We start from the raw sequence: 21,970 nt of genomic DNA, 5'->3' as shown, positions 1-21,970 counted from the left end.
GCTTTAGGAAATGATATAAAGATGAAGTACTTTTTCAAAAATATACATAAATTTACTCCTTTTTTCTTTTCTTTTTTTATTAATGTCATCTTTATTGAGGGTAGTCTTGCTCAGTGCCAAAGCACTGCTTTCCAGAGGAGCCCTATCTCTAAATGGCAGGATGTTTGTTCTGCCTAATGTTTGAACAGTTCTGTTTTGTTTTTCTTCATGTTTTTTTATAAAGTATCACCTTAAGCTCAACTCTTGAGTTCATGTCCCACGCATCCTTGTATTACCAAAAACTTGTTGTACAAACACTCAAACCTTGATTGTTCCAAGGAAATCCAGGACGTTCAAATTTCTTAGAAATATTAACCAAGAATGCAAGGGTAAATAAGATCTACTGTACCATCAGTATGCTAAGAAGGGTAAGGGACACACACATTAAGTAAACACTCCAATGAGGCACACAATAGTCTCACACAGTCAGAGATTCACACATCCTGCTGCTTACCACCTCATTATAAGCAGTTGCTTTAAAAAAAACATAACATAACATTCACACTTAGTTGGCAAACTTCTTCGTAAACCAAAATGCCAAGAGGAGTTTCCTTTTAAATTTAAATTTGAAGTATTTCTTGCCCAAGTTTAACATCACTGCACAAAAGGTTTTCAAGTTTTGTGACTTGAAATAATGAAATAAAGTACTTTGCTACTGTAATGTGTTTGTTTATACACTTGAATTTCGTATTTCTTTCTAACCAAAAGGTAAAATTACCTGAGACTAATTATTATTAAGCTTACCAGTTGATTGTGTTCATATAACACCCTAGTGCTTATAGGTAAGGCATAGATGCAGTGTTGCTTTTAAATGCAATAAATGCATCATCAGTTTTGGCCTGAAATTGTTTGCAATTGCTTACAAATGTACTTTCCTGAAGGTTTGATACTCCAAAGTTTCCCAAGGCATTGAAGGAGGATCGTTAAATAGTCGCTTGAATGTCTACGGACACCTATGAAAAACACTGTCCTAATAAACACTCCAATAGGCGTTAGACATCATGAAAATAGCAGTAACTCCAATCAAAATCCATTTAAAGCTTGACCATTTACAAGTCTTTTCTTAATTCTAGTTTCAACTATGAATAAACATTAGCAAATTATGCACACTGATGATGTAAAGGGAGTGACTTCCTAATTTTCTGTTAGGTTCATATTCCTACAGTAAGTTGTTTTTACAACCTTCGTTTCAAAGACAGTGAACACCGTTTTGTGGCCTAAGGCAAGTTTTTGAAATATTTTATTGTCTTCTTTGAAAAGAGGAATTTCACATTCAAATGATATATATAAGGGATAAAAAATAGAAATTTTGATGAGCGCAACACTTCATGTCATAGTTTGCACATATTTTCTTAGTTTCCCAGATTAATCAAAACTTCAAAAATTGAATATCTTGGAAACAAAACAAGCTTTTCAAAAAATTTTGACAGATTTTGAATGAGATTATCACACACAAAAAATGTGCTGAGTATGAGCAAAAGGTGTCTGTAGTACTTTAAGTGTCTTAGTGTGGGTACACCCTGCTCAAGATTACTGTAGAATGGCAGTAAATGCTTGTTGAAATTTCAGCATGTGTGACCATTATCTGTTACTTTCTAACATATTTGGGACCAACTTGATGACCTTTAACATATTTTGTGCTCAATGTATTTGCATATGTTAAAGGAGATGTATTATACTTGTAACATTGGATAACCAGTAACTTGAGAATGACTATGACTTTAATTAAAATGTACATTTCTGGAAAGATCAACAGATACAGTATATCCAGAACAGGAACAAACATCGTCCTCTACAAGCTATCTAGGCTTCGGAGCACTACAGGTGCAACTGTAGGGAAGAGGAGTCTGGTTTCCGTGGTCACTATGCTTCCAAATACTTGTAGAAATGCAATATACTATGCATCCTTCAGTTATCCTTATTTCTTATACAAAAAAAAACCTGAAAAAAAAGGATCTATAACATATCAATTTCAAATTTGTGCCTAAAATGTTGCATGATTCAAATGCATGGAAGCCTGACAACTACAATTATTTGAAAAAAAAACAAACAAACAAAACATATATTCTCAGACAATAAGAGCTGACACCCTAAATGCCCCCAGCTTTCCAGACTTGATCCTTTGGCAACCTTTTACTGTTTACTACTCTTCAGGTACATTAGGGACTGGCTTATCTCCAGTGATCCCACATTAATATTTATGTGTTTGTTGAGTAGGCGGTTAATGGTTCCCTGTGGTTGAGTGTTTATCAATATGAAGGAACTGGTCAGTCAACAACCACTCCCTTCTAAACATATTATTGTACAATCAGCTGCATGCAGTTTTATGGTACTTCTTGTTACATGATTGACTTAATTGGACCCTGTGGTTGAGTGTTTATCAATATGAAGGAACCAGTCAACTACCACTCCCTTCTAAACATATGATTGTATAATCAGCTGCATGCAGTTTTATGGTAATTCTTCTTACATGATTGAATTAAAAGAAGTACCTGAACAACTCTTGGAAGTGATACACTCAAATCCAGCATCTTCGTCTCCTAGGATGTTGACATGTCTTTGCAGTTCTTTGGAACTTTTTCGGTACAGTTTGAAAATCTAAAATCTGCTACAAACTCTCTCTCTCTCTCTTTCTCATGATTTATAAATTCGGAGAAGAGACAAGTACTAGCTACTATAACTAGTGATTTCTATTCTCATATCTTACAGCTGGACTTATTCAGTTTAAATAATAAATTTACATACATTCTAGTTCATTTACTTCCACCCAGATTTGCTTACATAGTAAAAGTGCATAGTTACCTTCTAGATCAATGATATATATTTCATCTCCCATGAAAAAGGTGGAATGATTCTAGCAAACATTACTAGTTAATGCCAACAATAACAACACAAAACAATTCTTCAAAGCAATGATGGCCTGACCCTATGACATCTGCTATGACATACTGTTGTGGGTCTTCCTAGCTTTGTTATTTTCATGTTTGATGTAAACGTTTCTGAATAAGTGTCTATGATGGCCTGACCCCTGACCCTGTATAAGTGTCGAAATGCTCTGATTAATTCAACCATCTCATACTCTAAATTTTGTGTTATTGTGTATTTTTGTGATTGTAATTACTAGTTGAGTTTCATCTGCTAATAATTGAACCCGCTTTCTATGTCTGTAAAACAGTCCAAAGGGTAAATAGAAATATGAATCAACAAATGTCGTCATCTGCCTTGTGAGAATATTAAATATGTTTAATTAATTAATCACTCAATATAAATTTTATCATTAATATAATTATAAAACCTCAGGAATGCCTGTCTTATCAAATCACTTTAAGCTACAAATATGCAAATGTATACGTCACTCTATCCGACTTACAATGACTTCTATTCATTAGGAAGTCCAATACAATTTAGGAGAAATCTACTGATGCAGATATTGAACATCAACAAGCAAAGCAGTGTTGAATGTTAAAAGCTAATAAATTAGAAACGTAATGAATTAAATGTTGTGTGTAGTACTCCTAAATATGCTAGAACAACCACAAATGGTCACACATTTACTGCCTGACTTCAGTGTATCAAAAGTACTTCTCTGAGATAATTAAGTACCTCACAATAACTCTCTTAATCGCCAGAGAATAATCTGGAGGGGGGGGCAAACCTACCAAAAACAAGTTTAAAAAACTTCCTGCAAAACTTTTAGGATGGTCAAAGATAGACTGAATCATTGCTCATCTAGACAAGATCTAATATACAGGCATGTCACTGATCACTGACGTCAATACGTCTGTTGTTCAGGCTAAAGCAAAAAAATACAAATACCAATCCATTCGATGTTTGAGGAAAGTTTGAAAGCAAAACTAAAACAGTTTTGCACGATTTCATTTGCGATATGCCGAAATTACTGAATATGTGACCGTTTAAAGTCCAGCCACCTCAACGAAGTATTTAATTATTCTGACCTGATCGTTCATCTTGATGATATCATTTCTCCTCTTGGATAAGTTGAAGATGATGTACTTATTATGATGTTTCGTCTTGAGCATGTTGACCACATCTTTGAGATTACTGCGGTACTGAGCCTCAGGTCCCCCTGATGGGAATGACATGGCTGAAGAGGAAGACAATGATAAAATACATCATCACTACAGGATGGATCACCAATCTTAAGAGTTTACATGTTCACTGATCTTGTGCATTATGTAATACCAAATTCATTGCAACCATCTTTCCCTAAGAGGGGAATGGGAGGGGACTGAGAGGGGGCAATGAGAGGGAGACAGAGAGGGGCAAAGGAAGGGCAAGCACCTTGTTTGGCGGACATCGGGATATATTCAACTATTGTTCATCTTGTGTAAAAGTAAGTTGGCCTGACGTTTTGATCCTAGTAGCATCTTCTTCAGAGGCTGAATGACAAGTAACAGTAACAGAAAGGACAAAAACACGCACAGAATACAGACAGGTTAATAAGCACGGTGAAGACAAAGAGATAGATGTAAGGGGATTAGTAGACCAGGGATGGAAAGAAGAAAGCAAGAGGATTAGAGGCATGGGGTAGGGAATAAACTGGAGAAGGACAAAGACAGAAAGGTGTGGAGAAAAAAAGTAAAAAGGGGGTGGAAGAGAGCTGTGAGAAGAGGAGTGATGGGGGGAAGGGAAGAGGGAACAAGGGGAGAAGGGGGGGACAGAGGAAAAGTTAGCCATGTCCTTCCTGAATGTTGAGCCCATGAGGTTGAATGGTGCGAAGGCGTTGCATCCACAGCCTCTCTCTGCTGATTCGTACTAGGTCAGGACGGCTACCTAAGGATTCAATCCCCTGTAGGGAGATGTCGTTAATAGTATGGTTGGGAATGTTAAAATGTTTTCCAACATTATTGTTAACTTCTAAGAAGTGGGTTATATCAACAAGTTCCACACTAATCTGAAGATATATGGCAATTGTGAGTTGTTCAATTACCAATGCTGTTCACTACAATAACGTATTGCAATTAGCTGATTTATGTGCTAAATAACCTCTTTATTTGCCAGGTTTCCAGTGGAAAAACATGAATGGTCCCATTCTACAATGATATATATATTTAAAATGAAATCCAAATGTACATTGTTATTACATTAATGTAATATGACAGATGTCTCTAGCGATAAGGAAGCATTCACTTAAAAGAAAGATTGCAAAGTTTAGGGTCAACCTAACTGCAACCAATATGACATCACAATTGACAGACTGAACAGATTCCCTTACGATGAAAACGTGACCATATTCCATATCGAATGCACTGGCTAGTATTAGCAAAAACTTACCAATAATTCTTTCAGTGATGTAATCCACATCAAGGTCAAATGCATATCTGACCGGTCCATCACTGCTCCTGAAAGTCAGTAAAAAAGTATTAAAACAATGAAATGTTAATTAAGCCATGGAGTATGACAGTGGACAGAAAATTAACCTTGATAATGATGGACCATTTAAAAGCAATTTCCAGCCACATATGCAGGTTATATATATAAAAAATATATAAACCATTTAAATTACTACCTTTTAAATATCATTTTAATCTTTAATTAGCTTCATCACCACCCAGCACCATCACAGCAAAGATCATTATAGGTGAACTCCTCAGAAACAACACATAATTCAGTTTAGTTTAAATAAGCCATTTACATGGCTGTAGTTTTGATGTGTTTAAATAGAACTTAAAGACACACCTGTTCTCTGCCGCTTTTATTGTGTAATTTGCTGTAGTGTTAGGTTGTAATGAGTGACTGGATACTAACTTGTTCTGTATCAGTGAGCGCTATATACATTTTTATAATAATAATCATAATTAATCGGTACAAATCAGCCAAGAGCAACTGGTTTTCATTCTCCCTCTGTAAGCTCCTTCAGTGCTGATGCTTATTTGTTGGTAGATTTTACAGAATTTAAATAAAATGAAATAATTAAAATGAAAACTTGGGTCCAGTTCTGAGGGATTGGGAAGGAGCATTTCGAGCAATGAGTATGTGTTAGCAAACAGAAACGGTTTAATACAATTTTTTTGTGTCGTGTATTGTGTGAATATGTGAGAGCAGTGGCGGAGCGTCCATACAGTCAGAGGGGCGGATGCCTCCCCCCCCCCTGACGGACTCAAATGGACTGCTGGCGCCCTTTTCAGCTTTTTACCACTTTTTACTTATTTGCGATTATTGACTTTTTTATTGCGCTCTCATCTACTCTCATCGATGAGACACCTATTTATTTTTCGTTTATCTGCAAATTAGCAAGGCCTGGAAAGGGTCATTTCCGGCGATCTAGGTAGTATCTTTACTCAAAAAATTTCTGTACCTGTACGCTCCACGCCAACCTGTGGTGGCGCTCCACTTACATAGTGCCCTAAGCGCCCCTACAGACCACGCTCGCCCCCCCCGACCAATACCCCTAGCTCTGCCACTGCCCAGGGCCATTCGATTACTAGCTAACCGTGGCTTGCTAACCGTGGCTTGCTAACCGTGGCTTGCTAGCCGTGGCCGGCTAACCGTGGCTTGCTAACCGTCACTTGCTAACTGTGGCTTGCTACCTACACCTTACATAGGAAGTAAATATACATACTGAATAAGTGAAATAGCTACTGTAAAGTCAAGCTTGGATTTGCAGCCCCCTCCTATCTCCCATTCAGAATTTCAGTGTCCAATCTTCCATCAGCCACCCCCCCCCCTCCCACTTACCTACCCTACTACTTATACCTGCAGATTTCTGATGCTGACTCAAACATGTTTATCTACACACTAAAACAGAACATATTCCTGGATCAGTTTAATCCTATAATAGGAGAGATACTAGGATTAAAAACTTGCAGTTTCTTGTTCTGTTCGTGTGGTTCAGTAACCATAAAGCCCTCAGCCCTGAATTGGAACTACTGTATGGTGTATGAAATGTTACTCACCGTATGGTAGTCGTTTTCACTTCCACACCAGGTGACATCATTTTGTGTTTTCTTTTGTCTTCAGCGTTCTATTCAAATAAAATGATGAAAAATTGCTTTGTAATACAATATTGCTTCATCTTACTCATTCCATAATCATTTTAAATGTCGGGTCTCATAATAATTTCCCAGGGCTACGTTTTTATCACTTTGCTCTGTTTGGTCATTTGAGGATACAAAAAAAAAAGGGACCAGTATAATAAAAAGAGGGAAAAGAATGCAGAATTGCAAAGATCTGTGGAGAGTATAACAGTTGAGTGGGTCCAGGATTTTATTGATGCCAATGATGTGTGACTAGTATTTATACTATCTGCTCAGACTAAACATATGAAAGTATATTATGAGCCATCATATTCTGCACAACAAATATACTGTTGGGAATATTTTATTGCCAAGAATACTATATACTGTATGGTACCAGTTATACTACATTTCTGCAATTTACTTTGACCTTAAGTCATAAAACATGGCTTTTATTTTTAGGTTATGGCATTAACAAGACAGCATGCTCATAATTAATGTTCCAATAGTTTCTCTAGGGACTACATAAGCCATTCCTTTGGTAAACAAAACTTAATAAACCCTGACTTTTTATGGACCTTTTTGTTTGTTTATTCCCACAAAATTCTGTTTCTGTACTGCATGTAAATTGAGCTAAAGGAATAGTATTTGCCAAAACCAATTCAAATTTCACCTCGAGAAAGGAGGAAAGACACTGGTGGAGAAGCTACAGTATAGTCACTGATTGAAGCATATCCTGGTGTTATTTTCGGGGGATATTGACCATTCTCAGTAGATTAGGCCTTATCAAATAATTAATATTGTGTAAACAAACAAAAAAGTACATTAATTATGGGCAAATTTAACCAAATATCAAGCTGACTGAGTTCAATAATACTCACCCTGTGATTTAAAGTATTCTGCTTGATTTCTTCATTCCGTATCTGTAATCAAAAGAAAACCAGAGAAAAAAATGGTTGTTAAATTTATGATTCAATTCATTCGACTTGAAAAAGATTATCCTCAAGACACGGTAGAATGAGGTGCTAAGGTTGTGAGGAGACAGGTAAGCGAGGAGCGAAGTAAATCAAAATGTCACAACAACAATGCTAATATCTTTTTTCATGGTGTTCATCACTTTCTTTTTGTACATTTATGTAATTCTTTGGATTAATACTTAATTCCCTAAATTTCTAAGAACAACTTGTTTTAACAGCTAGTTGGACCAGCTTAATGACCAACACATTCACAAACAAATAATTACACCAGCCGATCTCAGTTACTGAATCATGTGGAGGGGATAGGGTAGGAAAAGGGATGGGAAGGAGTAACAGAGTGGTGATGTAGCTAATTAGCATGTTACTTATAGTCTTTTCTGAACATTTACCAAAATGTTGTTAATTTCACCTTTTTTTTTCCTGAAAAATATTAAACATTTAATGACTATCTAATTAGCAGTAAAGGTAATGATGTTAACCAAAAACTGTAGATAATGGACAGTCTTCAGAACAGTACGCCAGTTAGGCCTACATTTCAACTTACTGTAGTTGAATGTGAACATGTATGGTTTGGTCACAATGGTATAAAGAGTCACAAAAGTTTTTAAAAAAATTAAAGAAATTTGATTCACATAAATGAAGCTTCCATCCGTTACAATACCAGAGTTGTAAATCGTTGTTTGGAATAACCATAGTACATACTTAAAACACACTCAATCAACAATTCACAGTGATCGAGGAAAGGCTGAACAAACCGACAGATGTCGTCACAACTCACAACTGTCTAATTTACTGGACATTGGACCCTACTGAGTGCTAACTCAAACACTATACACAAACAGTGCACATCATGTACAGTAATCTTACAATGAAATGCTTAATGGGATCAAGTTTAATGTATGCTTTGCTTAATATATGGGGAATTTTAAACTAACTGGTTAGCTTAATAAGTATATAGTATATACTGTAAAGTATAGACTTTACAACTGTGATGTCACCAAAATACCTCATCAAGCTTCATTCCTTTTGGTTTAAATGGTTTTTCCATCTCTTGGATGGGTTGTTTGTGATCAGCCAACTTGGAAGACCATTGATATAAGATTAATTATCCTATGATACAGCAATTATCATCATAAGTGAGCTGTGAAACATTTTATGGATATAAATAATGTCAATCACTGGTAAAAAGCATCTCCTTGTTGAACAATACAATGTTGTCACATTACATCATTCAGGATAATATAATTCCATTGTATACAAGAAAAGAAAAGAAATCTACATTTGAGTTTTGGTGTATCCTCATTCCTGTGGTCGGCTACCATTGATAGTGGCTGTCACTCAGGATACAAGTTTATAATACAAACTGTCAAACAGGGAGTGTCTCAAACAAGTCTTAATAGTGATTAATTACCCATATCTTAATCCTAACCACAATTTGGCAAATAACACATTCATCTTCCTCCAGAAGGGCCAAAGCTAAACATCAGCCCTGCTTTAACCTGTTAACAACCATGTGCTGATGTTGAACATTCTTTCAGAGATATGGCATAGTGACAGTGCTTTGAGATAACATGGGAATGAGTCATAGCCCTGTTGTATACTTATATTCTCAAACAATTCTTGCATGACAACCAACAGAGTCTAAACTTTCAAGTCCTTGGGCCTCTGCCACAATTGTTCACCATGTTCAAATCCTTATTTGTAGGGAGTTTAGCTCTAAGAAAATACCATTGATTTTCCATGAAATGACTGATCAAATAGTTTCAACATCTTATTCATCAGAGACAAAATATCCTAGCCTAAGGATGAGAAAATGTCACTTCTTCAGCCAAATGAGCTCGATGAATTTCACAAGTCTTGTGTAGAAATATATGCTTGAATTTGTTGCAATCCTTACCTCAAGCAGTCCGGTATTGTTATTTATATTTCATTTTACTTTTACTTTACTTATTTTTCTTTCTTTCTTTTCTCTGATGGACAAGGGGGCAACAGAAAGACTTTTGAATCTATACAAAATGGGCCTTGGACCGTATGGTAGAGGGGAATACAGGGGAAAGAGAGTTTAAATTTGCACATAGCACTGACATTGATGTTTTATGACATCTATTTGTTTATCATAACATAAGGTACTGTTTACATACAGTAGCTAAAGGCTATACAAAAACTGCTAACTACAGTATGATAGCTGCTACAATGTTGCATTTGTGTAACACTTTGGCCAGCCATATCAGATTAAACTTAAATATCTTGATATGTCCAACCAAACACAAATTATCAAATCACGTCCAAGTCATTTCTTACACAATGCATATTTATCATCATGAGAGAAGGAACTTTAATAGGGCAAAATGTAAAAGGTAAATTAACGTTCAAGGTTAATAACAAAAGCATTAAATTCCAGAAGTTTAAGTCAGCAGCATTGGTATAAACCAAATCAACAGTGATTGCTTCCTGGTTCCTGGAAGGCTACAATTGTGACATGACACTTGCGGTATAACAAGTATAAAGTGCTTTGTTATTGTGAAGGCCGGCCTAGAAAAAAGTACCCATTATACCATACAACCATTAAATAATCACAGAAAGATTTACCAATTAAATTAATTTGACACTGGAAAGGCTGCTCATAAATAATAAGCAATATAGGAGTTTGATGAATAATGAGCAAATATCTTCTTGATCCTTTGGTACCAGCTCAAGATACATGGTGAGAATTAACAAGAGGCCTTACCAAGATTTAACTAGATATATGTGTGGTTTAGTGTACATTTAATATATACAGTAAATGTACATGTGATAATCAGTTAATGTATACGGCACTTGAATGTTGTTAAGGGTGGAGGAATATTAATGGTTACCGATACTGGGATACTGAGAGGGTGACAATATTTTAATGACTGCATAAAACTGCCTCTAGTGGTGGATAGGCTTGATAATTCCTTTTCATCTTCATCATCTCCTGTATAGTTTTCAAGTACTTCTTTTGCATAAGATTAGCATTTATACCAAACCTACACAGTATTTTACCCAAAACAAGATTCAGTTGATCAAACTCCGTAGCTAAGACTGTGAGACGTTGTCCTTAAAATTAATACTTATTGATACTTATAGTACTTATAATTTGACTTTAATATTTGAATGATTTTATACTTGATAGTTTGCCAACATATTTGCATATATAATGGCATGTAAAAGCCCCTATTTTTCCTTCCTCTTTTGTTGTCTTTAATATGTCCACTTGAAATTAAAGTTGCCTACAGTACTCAAACAATAGAACTACTCAGCAGTATGGTAATAAACAAATCCTTGCTACATGCATCAATAGCTATCTTTACTGTAACCTTTAATTGAATAATTTAAATTCATCAATCATCATCGTCATCGTGGATGCCTTCTCTTTAGTCTTAATTTCAGGGTTTTATCTTCATCAATTAGTTCATTCTGCTTTAGAAAAACTTTGATGCAATCAAAGTTAACTTTAAAACAAGACCTATCATAAATTTAAATGAAACAACAGGAAGAGTAACTTGAAAGTCCCAAAATGACTACTACACTCATTTCATATCAATATCACCATCTAAAATTCACGCGAGCACAACCACTGTCAAGAGAAACGGAAACAGCCTGCAAAAATCTGTAAACAAATTCACTCTTTGGCAAAAAATCGCCCTTTCACCTCGTTCAAATACTGTTGACTGTCTGAATCAATATCACTGACTTTATTCAATGATAAATGTATGCACAGGCATCCTGAAGAGATGTAAAAATGGAAATACAAATACTTCCACAAAAGGAAATGTTTAATACCTTCAGTATAGTGTCAAGCTCTGGAAACCACAAAATCCTTAGGTTGTAAAGATTGCAAGAGAATGCCCATAATCTTCCATTAAATTACTAAATCTTGCGATAAGATTTACTGTGAAAGAATACACACTGAAGAGGACTTACAAAAATTGTTTGATGTTCACATTAATCCAAGCGAAACAACTGTTAAACGTTCATAATAACTTACATAAATCGTTGTATGTCCACATTAATCCAAGCGAAGCATCTGTTAAAGGTTCATAATAACTTACATAAATCGTTTAATATCCACATTAATCCAAACGAAAGTATCAGATAAAGGTTTATAATATTGCTGTATCATACACTGGGCCTCCCACTGTCAACACCAAGCACAATTCCCAGCCTGATATAACAGCATCCTGATTCACATAGTACTTTGTATATATGATAAAACTCATGAAGAGCCCAATGTCACTTCTCTACACCATGCAAATCTTTATCATTTCCAAGATCTTTGTTGATCCAGTCCTCAAATGCACTGAGCTTATCAGGTCAAATAAAAGCTGGTGTTTGCCTTACTGTGTATGTTCAGTGTTGTGAGATTCAATATGCCAGCAACCTGATAGATCAGTTTACATTTGAAAGTTCAAAGTCAAAAGTTCTGACACTCAATCTCTGGGAGGATATTTTATAGTTGAATGTTTCTTGAAGATTTGAGCTGGTGTCATACAGTAGTGCCACATGACTAGCAGCTACAGTACAGTACAGTAGGCTGAATAACTGAGCAATTCTATGTTGCTCCCCTTGTAACAGTCAAGAGCAAAGTACACACAGAGCATCAGATATCACCAAGGGTAGATGAGATCATGTAGTTTTTAGGTCCCTCCCACCCCCACCCCCGTCCCTGACCGACCCAATTCAAAATTAAAATGGTTTTCAGTTTTCATTAGGGATGGTTAAGAGGTCTTTCCTTCATTTCAAGCATAGGTTTGATGAATGAGGTCAATAAAATTCCAAGGTCTGGATAAGATGCAGCAGTGGCATTAATCAAGTGTTTTCTTTGGTGGGGAGGATAGTGGACTCTAGGATGAAGGGGGGGGGGGGGGGGGGTACACCAATGAATTGCTGTGACCTACAAACTGAACACACAAGTGCAGGCATACATTTAAGATATTGTTAAGATATTGCGGGGGAGTTGGTGAGGGGCACTGCCGGTAACAAATTATCAAGGAAGAGTGCTTCCCCTCCTGCATTGTCATTGCATACAGTAGTGATATCCAACACTGTGGAGAGCAGAGAGCTCCTTGTTAAATCCAACATTTAATTTTTCTTTGTTTGGTATAAATTAAGCCCTCCCCTCCCCCCCCCCCCACCTCAAACAAAAAGAAGACAATCAAATAGTGGCCAATCCTCTGTGCAAACATAATCCAGTAAGTTACATCTAAATAATGTCCTTATTTCTATACCCATTTGCAATCAGAGCAAGATTAATAGAATCATTCAAACCAATTGGGTATCCCCAATCTGAGAGCAGGTAGATTATTAGAAAATACTTCAAAGGACTGATGGCAAATATATTCAAAAGTAACCAGCTTTCTCTTCAAACCCAAACTTGAATTTTATATATCCTCGATCTCAAGTTTATACTAAAATTCCGAAGCTGTTTAAAGTTATCAAATTTCAATTTCAAATCATGAAATAAAATAGAACATTTTGAAAATTTGCAAGTTTGCTTTTGCATATATGTGTTACTTTAATTTTGAAGAATGGGTTGGTGTGTGGCTGATGGATTGCCAATTGATTCCTTGATATCCACTCATAAACATTCACAAACCGATGACAAGTTACCTAGTTTGAATATCAACTGCAATATCTCATTTGGAGCAATAACTAAATTCTAGTATTATCCTGTATGTCTCCTGAAATTGTTGACAAAATGCAAAAATGCTGCTTTGAGATTGAGTCGATCACCCAGGCTGTTTTTAACTCTTTCGCATCAAGTACTGTACCTACCACACCTAATAAATTCCTACTGTACCAGTATATCACCTCACCTCAAGAACTCACAAAAATATATATTTACCATTATATTCTCAGGGACAGACTGACCAATAGCCTACAACCAATGCAGGCATGAAATACCCATGTCCAATGTCAGTGTCACAATAACAAACTGTAAATTCTTGAGCCTTCTATGACATGCCATATATAATAATCATAAAAATCAGGCAGTTATTTTTACATATGTGGAAGAAGCCTGCTAGGGCTTGTCAAGTTACTGTACCTGTAAATGTTCCCGTATGTTTAACAATAAACTTGTTTTAAACTATTTTGCAGCTTTGGGGATATTCATTTCGAGAATGTATAACTATACAACCAAGCCAATCTTCTTTTCACAAATAAATAGACTTATTGCCTCTTTGGAACCAACTTTGTTTTAACAAATTCAATCTTGCTTCAACGTTAGTAAACAATGCAGTTCTGCGTCATCCATTCACACACAGCACCTCCTGTCTCCTGATATTACTAGGGTGCTTTTCAGGGTCATCAGAACTACTGTACAGCATTATATTCTGGACTTGCTAAGGATTGTTGCAAGTTTCAAAGGTACAGTGGAAGCTACCCTACGTACAAATGATTCTGACACTCAGAATTATTCCCAGATATTGAAGTGTTGTTCGATACAAAATTGAAGAATGAATTAGGGGGGGGGGCTATTTTACCAAAAGGGGTGCAGGTACAGACTGGTTGAATCATGAATATTCATATCCATGTGGATCAGAGTGTGGGTGACCAGTATTTGACTATCTAGCATATTTGTGAGCTAAACTGATGACCTGAATCAGGATATTTAATAGATTTGCTTCTCACAAATAATATCTAGTGTTAGTTTCAATATGCCCCTGTATCTAAGCCCTCTATTTCCCCTCCCCACCCACCCACCCTCCCTCCCCAGTCCCCACCCACCAACCCCCCCTCCTAACCTTTCATTCTTTGCTATTCCCACTCCCACTCGTAATGTGTGAAGTCTACTTACCATAGGATATTTTTCAGGTGAAACACATGCTGTTAAAACCTGCAGAGAGAAAGAAAATAGTTGAAAATTAAAAAAAATTATTACAGAGTTCATTTTTCGTGACTACATTTAAAATGCCACATTACCCTACCATGTACATCCCTCTGAAAGTTGCTCTCCTTCCCATTTTCTTCCCTTTTTCACACTTTTTCTCATATTTTGGCAAAGTCGGGTGCCCCCAGGACAAGGTTACATGCAAGTTTGGCTTGGAGCCATTACCAATTAACTGAGTATGTTTTTACTCTGAGTGGTGCCAGTTATAATTAGTCATTCTATCTTATCTATAAGACACTCATCTTCCACAACATTCTGATTGAATTTGTCACAACTGTAGATAAACATTTGAAGGGGAAAATAAGCTGAGAGGCAGCAAATAGTAGATTATGTCTGGATGAAATTACAGAATCCCAGTAACGATATTGAGGATCAAAACAGAGATACTTGTCGAGTTTTTTCAAGTGGCGCGGCCATCAACCAATCATGAACACTTTTGTGATAGCTACTATATCTTTAAAACTGCTTTCAAATAAAGTTGTTAAAGGCTTACAATCATGTCTGAAACTCACTGTTAATTAGAAAATGTTGGAACAGCTTTCTGCGACAATCTAATGACTTGTTGTTAGGGTGATAAACTAAACATGAATGACATGTGACACGATTACAACTGGTTACCATATTATTAAAAAATAAAAAAACATTAATAAATAACCTTTATTTCTTTTACCAACGGAAAGATACCAAAACAGTTCTTTTCCTCTCAATCTTAGTCATTAAAAGGATTGTCTGGTGGCACGAAGAAGTTACCTTAAACAAGAACCCAAGGGCACTGTGGTTCCTTGCTTGGGGTATATGACAATACACATAATATTATCAAGCAAGATTGGGCTCAAATAGTCCAAGTAATTGTGGTCCTACATGTTCCCATAAAGTAACCAACACTATAGCCAACACTTTTGTGATCACAAAATGTGATCGGATTTTGGATCAAAAGGCACTTTTGAGATCTAAATATGGCGTCGAAAATGTAAGAAATATAAGAGACCTACAAGCGTGTCAACAGATATGATAACATTGGTGACCTCAGATGACATGACCTTTAAGTTTCAAAATGTTCCACCACCCCGTTCACAACTTGTCCCAAAATATCAACCATGTCACACCTTGGCATTGCGATTGAATTGCATTGAATTAAAAAAAATTCACTTTGAACTTGTATACATAACTTCACACACAAAGGTCACCTGAAGGTCAACCAATTGACATTTTTGATCGGTGAGACCTAAATAGAGCATGACTGTAAAAATTCAAACATTTTTTCATTGCCCATTTTCTGCCCCCAAAATACTACTTTTTTAACATTAGCTGACCTTTGGTGACGTTGGACCACATGACCGTTAAGTTTGAAAATATTCCCCTATACCATTTGCAACTTGTCTCAAAATATCAACTGTGTAACACCTTGGCACTGGGAGTTATTACACTAAATGTCTGAAAATTAACTTTGACCTCATATAACTTCGCACACGAAGGTCAGACGGGGGTCAACCCATTAACATTTATGATCAGAAGGTACCTTTAACATCTGAAAATAGCATCGAAACTGTAAAAATCCACAAAACACGAAAAAGGTCACCAGAGGTCAAATTGAGGTCAAGGGTCACCCAGATGCGGGTCAACAATTGGATTACATTGAAGCAACTCCCAACCCTAACGGACAATTTGTTCTCAAGTTATCGCAAAAATACTAGTTTTTTATCATTAATTGACCTTTGGTGACCTTGTATCACATGACCGTTAAGTTTGAAAATATTCCCCTATACCATTTGCAACTACTCCAAAAATATCAACCTTGTCACAACTTGAAACTGGGAGTTATTGCATTAAATGTCTGAAAATTAACTTTGACCTCATATAACTTCGCACACGAAGGTCACATGGGGGTCAACCTATTGACATTTATGATCAGAAGGTACCTTTAACATCTGAAAATAGCATCGAAACTGTAAAAATCCACAAAACACGAAAAAGGTCACCAGAGGTCAAATTGAGGTCAAGGGTCATCCAGATGCGGGTCGACAATTGGATTACATTGAAGCAACTCCCAACCCTAACGGACAATTTGTTCTCAAGTTACCACTAAAATTCTAGTTTTTTATCATTAATTGACCTTTGGTGACCTCGGATCACATGACCCTTAAGTTTGAAAATATTCCCCTATTCCATTTGCAACTTGTCTCAAAATATCAACTGTGTAACACCTTGGCACTGGGAGTTATTACACTAAATGTCTGAAAATTAACTTTGACCTCATATAACTTAACATACAAAGGTCACCTTGGGTCAACTTATTGACATTTTTGATTGATGAGACCTAAATTTGAGCATCAAACTATACAAATTCAAACATTTTTTCTTTGCCCATTTTCTGCCCCAAAAATACTAGTTTTTTAACATTAATTGACCTTTGGTGACCTCGGATCACATGACCGTTAAGTTTGAAAATATTCCCCTATACCATTTGCAACTTGTCCAAAAATATCAACCATGTCACACCTTGGAACTGGGAGTTGTTGCATTAAATGTCTGAAAATTAACTTTGACCTCGTATAACTTCGCACACGAAGGTCACACGGGTGTCAACCAATTGACATTTTTGATCGGAAGGTACCTTTGATATCCAAATCTAGCATCAAAACCAAACATTTCCTTTTTTGCTCGTTTCCTCCCAAAATAAGCACATTTTTTCTAATGTGACCTTTGACCTTTTGACCTTGGTTTCAGATGTAGTTTAATCTCCTGATTCCAAAAAACAAAACAACAAGTCTGTACAACCATCCTAACTCTGACCGAAAAACTTTGACCCCATATAACTTCGCACATAAAGGTCACACGGGGTCAACCCATTGACATTTATGATCAGAAGGTACCTTTGACATCTGAAAATAGCATCAAAACTGTAAAAATCCCCCAAAACACGTAAAGGTCACCAGAGGTCAAATTGAGGTCAAGGGTCACCCAGATGCGGGTCGACAATTGAATAACATTGAAGCAACTCCCAACCCTAACGGAAATTTCGTTCTCAAGTTATCGCAAAAATACTAGTTTTTTATCATTAATTGACCTTTGGTGACCTCGGATCACATGACCGTTAAGTTTGAAAATGCTCCCCTAACCAGTTCACAACTTGTCCCAAAATATCAATCTTGTCACACATTGGCACTGGGAGTTATTGCAGTTTTAATATTTTCGGTTTTTGGACCATAACTGACCTTTGGTGACCTTTGTGGGCACCAGAAACAATAGGGCACACCTTCTCCATATGGCGGATCTATAGTCCAAGTTTGGCCTCAATCCAACATTCCCTTATTGAGATAGAGCGTACCCAAGCAAGTGTCACAGACACACACACACACACACATACATACATACACACACACGCCAACCTGACTGCATAGGTTCCTTTTGCTAAAGCAAGGAACCAAAAATAGTAAATAATTTTCCAAACATGTTGTCAAAGTATGAGAACGCTAATGTTGCGTTTGACAGAGAAACGATTTTTTAATCGTTATGGATAGACATTTCAAATATGATTTGAACAGTACAATACGTGACGTCAGCTCTGCCATAGCAGATTGCATCAAAACCCACCCTCCGCACAGTACCTATACGGTAATCACAACAAAAACAGCGTTTGTATACAGATAAATTTCTTCCTTAATTTCCGGTGAAATTTCTTAAAAATTAGATATGTTTTCAAAACTCCTTAAGCCGCCATGTACTTGAGCGGTGGTTCCGTGGTCTTTGTGTAACACAAGGTAAATTTTAACAGCAGACTCTGAGTTGTTCAGGCTATACATAGCGCTATCCAGCTCCAACGCGAAAAATGTTCGCATGTAGGCTGTACTCAAACGTTGACAATCGGACAGTTCTGCGAAGCCTAAGCTTCTCAGTGCTATATTCTGCTCTGACAACGATTCGATCAATTTCTTCAATAATTTCCGGTGAAATTTCTTATAAATTAGATATGATTTAAAAAACTCCTTAAGCCGCAATATATGTAGTAGATCGGTGGTTTTGTGGTCTTTGTGTAACACAAGATAAGTTTTAACAGCAGGCTCTTCGTTGTTTATACATCGCGGTATCCAGCTCCAGCGCGAAGAATGTTCGCGTGTATAGGCTACTCTAACGTTTACGATCGGACAGTTCTGCGATGACATCGATCCCGCCAAGTTTCATCTTTCGGTTTAACGAATACTTTATAAGTTTCCTTTTACTGTTAATTTGATCCGTGACTTTTATTTCAGCGATTTCGAAGAACAGTTAATGAACTGTGGTTTGAGTGTGAGTGTACTATGTGTAACACTATACAAGTACACCAACTGAGCATCGTAGTATATACGTTCGCGAGTATGTACATTATATATATGAGGCAATTCAATGTGCTTACACGTGAGTTAATTTGCTGCGGAATTGGGAGTGCTAACTTCAAGTCGCCTGTTTTGCCTATCTGCAAGCACTACGTCAATCACCATATTGAAGCGTTCGAACAAACGGTACTTTTGGTGAGAAACTGGTGAATTTGAAAACCAGATTTCTACAAGAAGAAAACGTCGAATGGGGACAATTTTTACATGGTTAGAAAGAGAAAAATAGTAACTGCAAGGGCAATGTATCAAAATCTTCCACCAGACAATTCCTTTAAATCTCTTCCATCGAGCCAGTTATCCAATTCAAAACTTCAGAAAAATATTGTAAACTTACAAACCAATTGGACTTTTATTCCATTAAGTAATCCAGTAATTTTGATTCCATTAAGTAATCCAGTAATTTCCAATGGGGGTTCAACCGTTGATGTTGATGTTCGCTACATGTTCACTAATATAAAGTAAAACAGGTATGTACACTGTGTGGTTACACTCTTCTACATACAGAGAAGTAACTACTTACTACTGACCTACAAACCACACACACATGTACTGTTATTGATTTCCTAGTATTAACAACACTAATTCCTTTGGAAAGTCATTGGAGTGGAACCTGGTTTGGTAACAGGATAATTCTGAATGGTAACTAAGTGAAAATCCAATTGTGTACATCCTTTTGAAAATCAATACTATTGGTCCAAGGTACTTACCCTATTTAACAAAACAATAGAAGAATTGTCCCCGTTTTGTTTATACTGCTTTGCTTCGTTGGTTAAAATTGATTTAATTGGAAAACTCAGTTGTATAAAATATATGTCAGTGCCAAATTCTTTGTACTGTAGCATTTAACTCAATGGTTACTGTCCAGAAATGCAGAGAGCATGAAGTGATAGACAGAAAACACACTCAAGCTCTACCTCAGAAAAACACAAATTCTGGTCATTTACTTGCACTCAAGGTTCCAACTGTTTCCACTAGGACAATATCAGCGGAAGACTGTCAAAACAATGTCTGCTATCTAGAATGTCCATATTTTTCACTGTTTTTCTTTTGGTTAATTTTGCAGTTTGATATCGGCAATTATTACGCAGCAACAAATCCCTACAGTAAGTGACTGTCACACCACAAAGAGATGCTTAAGAAGCATGAAAAAACTCAGGGAAATTAGAAAACTTAATACTATTGAGTTTTCTCTGGAGGATTGGAATTGTATCTGATTTCTGGATGATACCGAAACAGTGACTGCTGACAAAATATGGTCACCTCATCCTCATCTGTCCTTGATCAGGAATGACAAAACTAAAAGCATTACACTGAGGTTGCTCACCTACCTAAATGCAGCTATCTTGACACACAAAACTGATTACTGGACATTAGCCCTACAAAAGTATCATCAGGTCTAATTTATATTATTCTTCTTTCCTCAGAGCAAAAGATGTGATCAAATTAATTTATACATATTTCGTAGGCAATGATAAGATGCTGTTTTCAACCAGAGTTACTGGAATCTCTGATTTCTGCTGTACAATCAACTTTAGGGGTGTGAGTACCTTATCCACCTTGAGTCACCGACTTTTTCGGCTTGTTTCATAAATTTTTAAAGAGTAAAAATCATTTTGAATCCCCTGAATAGTATTAAGGTTGTGCCCTACAAACTGAACTGTCCAATTTCTATTGATGGGGGTGATTGCTGGCTGTACAAGACATTTCTTTGCTAAATTAAGGTGATACATACATGCATCACCAGGACCAGAGAGTCTTGTATTACTGTTTTAAAGAGAGATCCCACAACATTTTCATTTGATGTAACTCAGGAATTGCAGGATAGGCATTTCCAGAATTTTCTAATAAATTTGAGTGCAACTGGATTCGAAAGGGCAACATCGATCAAGAACCCCAAGTCGCCAACTCAAATGGCTCTGATAAACTCGTCCCTGAACACAAAGTATTGATTGATTGATTATTGATATTGATTGATTATTAGTAATTAATGATGAACAATTAATTTCATCAATTGCCATTCCAAATATATTCTCCTGTCCCCCCCCCCCCGTCTCTCTGGTAAGGTGGGAGGCAAACAATCAATTATATACAAAAGGAAACACAGTGGGAAATTTATTTCAGCAGAGTTTGTATAGATTAAACAGGATGCTTGCTGTCATGTTGTGTTACTTCTATATTTACTTTAGGATAAAATTTATTAAAATATATCAATTTCAAAAAAAGATAATTTTATCGGTGTCATTCAGGAAGTGTAACAGTGACAATGCCGCACTATCTGACTCGGAAACATCCCAATTTGTAGTCTAGAGGAACCACTTATAATGTTATAACTTCCTAAAGGAAGCCTCCCAATGGTGGTTAGCAGGCACTACAAGTAGGGTCAATATTATCTTAACTCCATTATTGGGTCATTAAAAAGGATAATCACAACTTCAAGCAGATTTGATCGGATTAAAATAGTTCATGGAATGAAGCTGGTGAAGTGTTACGTTTACTATTGACCTATAAAGACAACAATTGCATTCCAACTGTATGACATAATTAATATTTCCTCATTGTCTTAGTATTTAATGAGATTTTGTTAGGTTAAACAGTTAAACAAACTAATAGATCTGAAGATCAACAGACCTGTATATAAACCTATACTTTTTACCAAGGGTATTGTCAGTGCCATAGAAACCTTGCTTTTAT

The 21,970-nt window shown here is 36.4% G+C and overlaps 1 protein-coding gene across 17 annotated transcripts in view; it reads right to left on the bottom strand.

Moving 5' to 3' along the window:
- The window catches only part of LOC139964457 (tensin-1-like), a 196,613-nt gene that overhangs the window by 48,780 nt on the left and 125,863 nt on the right, over positions 1-21,970 (bottom strand). For 13 of the 17 annotated variants that reach the window (XM_071966024.1, XM_071966026.1, XM_071966041.1 and 10 more), the window contains 5 exons: positions 14,814-14,852; positions 7,898-7,939; positions 6,957-7,024; positions 5,335-5,402; positions 3,996-4,144 (listed from right to left, as the gene is read on the bottom strand). In XM_071966024.1, the coding sequence (XP_071822125.1) occupies positions 3,996-4,144; positions 5,335-5,402; positions 6,957-7,024; positions 7,898-7,939; positions 14,814-14,852 (366 nt within the window). Of the gene's footprint in view, positions 1-3,995; positions 4,145-5,334; positions 5,403-6,956; positions 7,025-7,897; positions 7,940-11,797; positions 11,935-12,002; positions 12,320-14,813; positions 14,853-19,613; positions 19,778-21,970 lie in introns of those variants that run through there. The other 4 variants (XM_071966033.1, XM_071966040.1, XM_071966038.1 and 1 more) reach the window with 4 other exon arrangements.

The sequence above is a fragment of the Apostichopus japonicus genome, chromosome 23 (assembly GCF_037975245.1).
Source record: "Apostichopus japonicus isolate 1M-3 chromosome 23, ASM3797524v1, whole genome shotgun sequence".
In the NCBI taxonomy this organism is placed as follows: domain Eukaryota; kingdom Metazoa; phylum Echinodermata; class Holothuroidea; order Aspidochirotida; family Stichopodidae; genus Apostichopus; species Apostichopus japonicus.
This window is presented reverse-complemented; position numbering and strand designations above follow the sequence as displayed.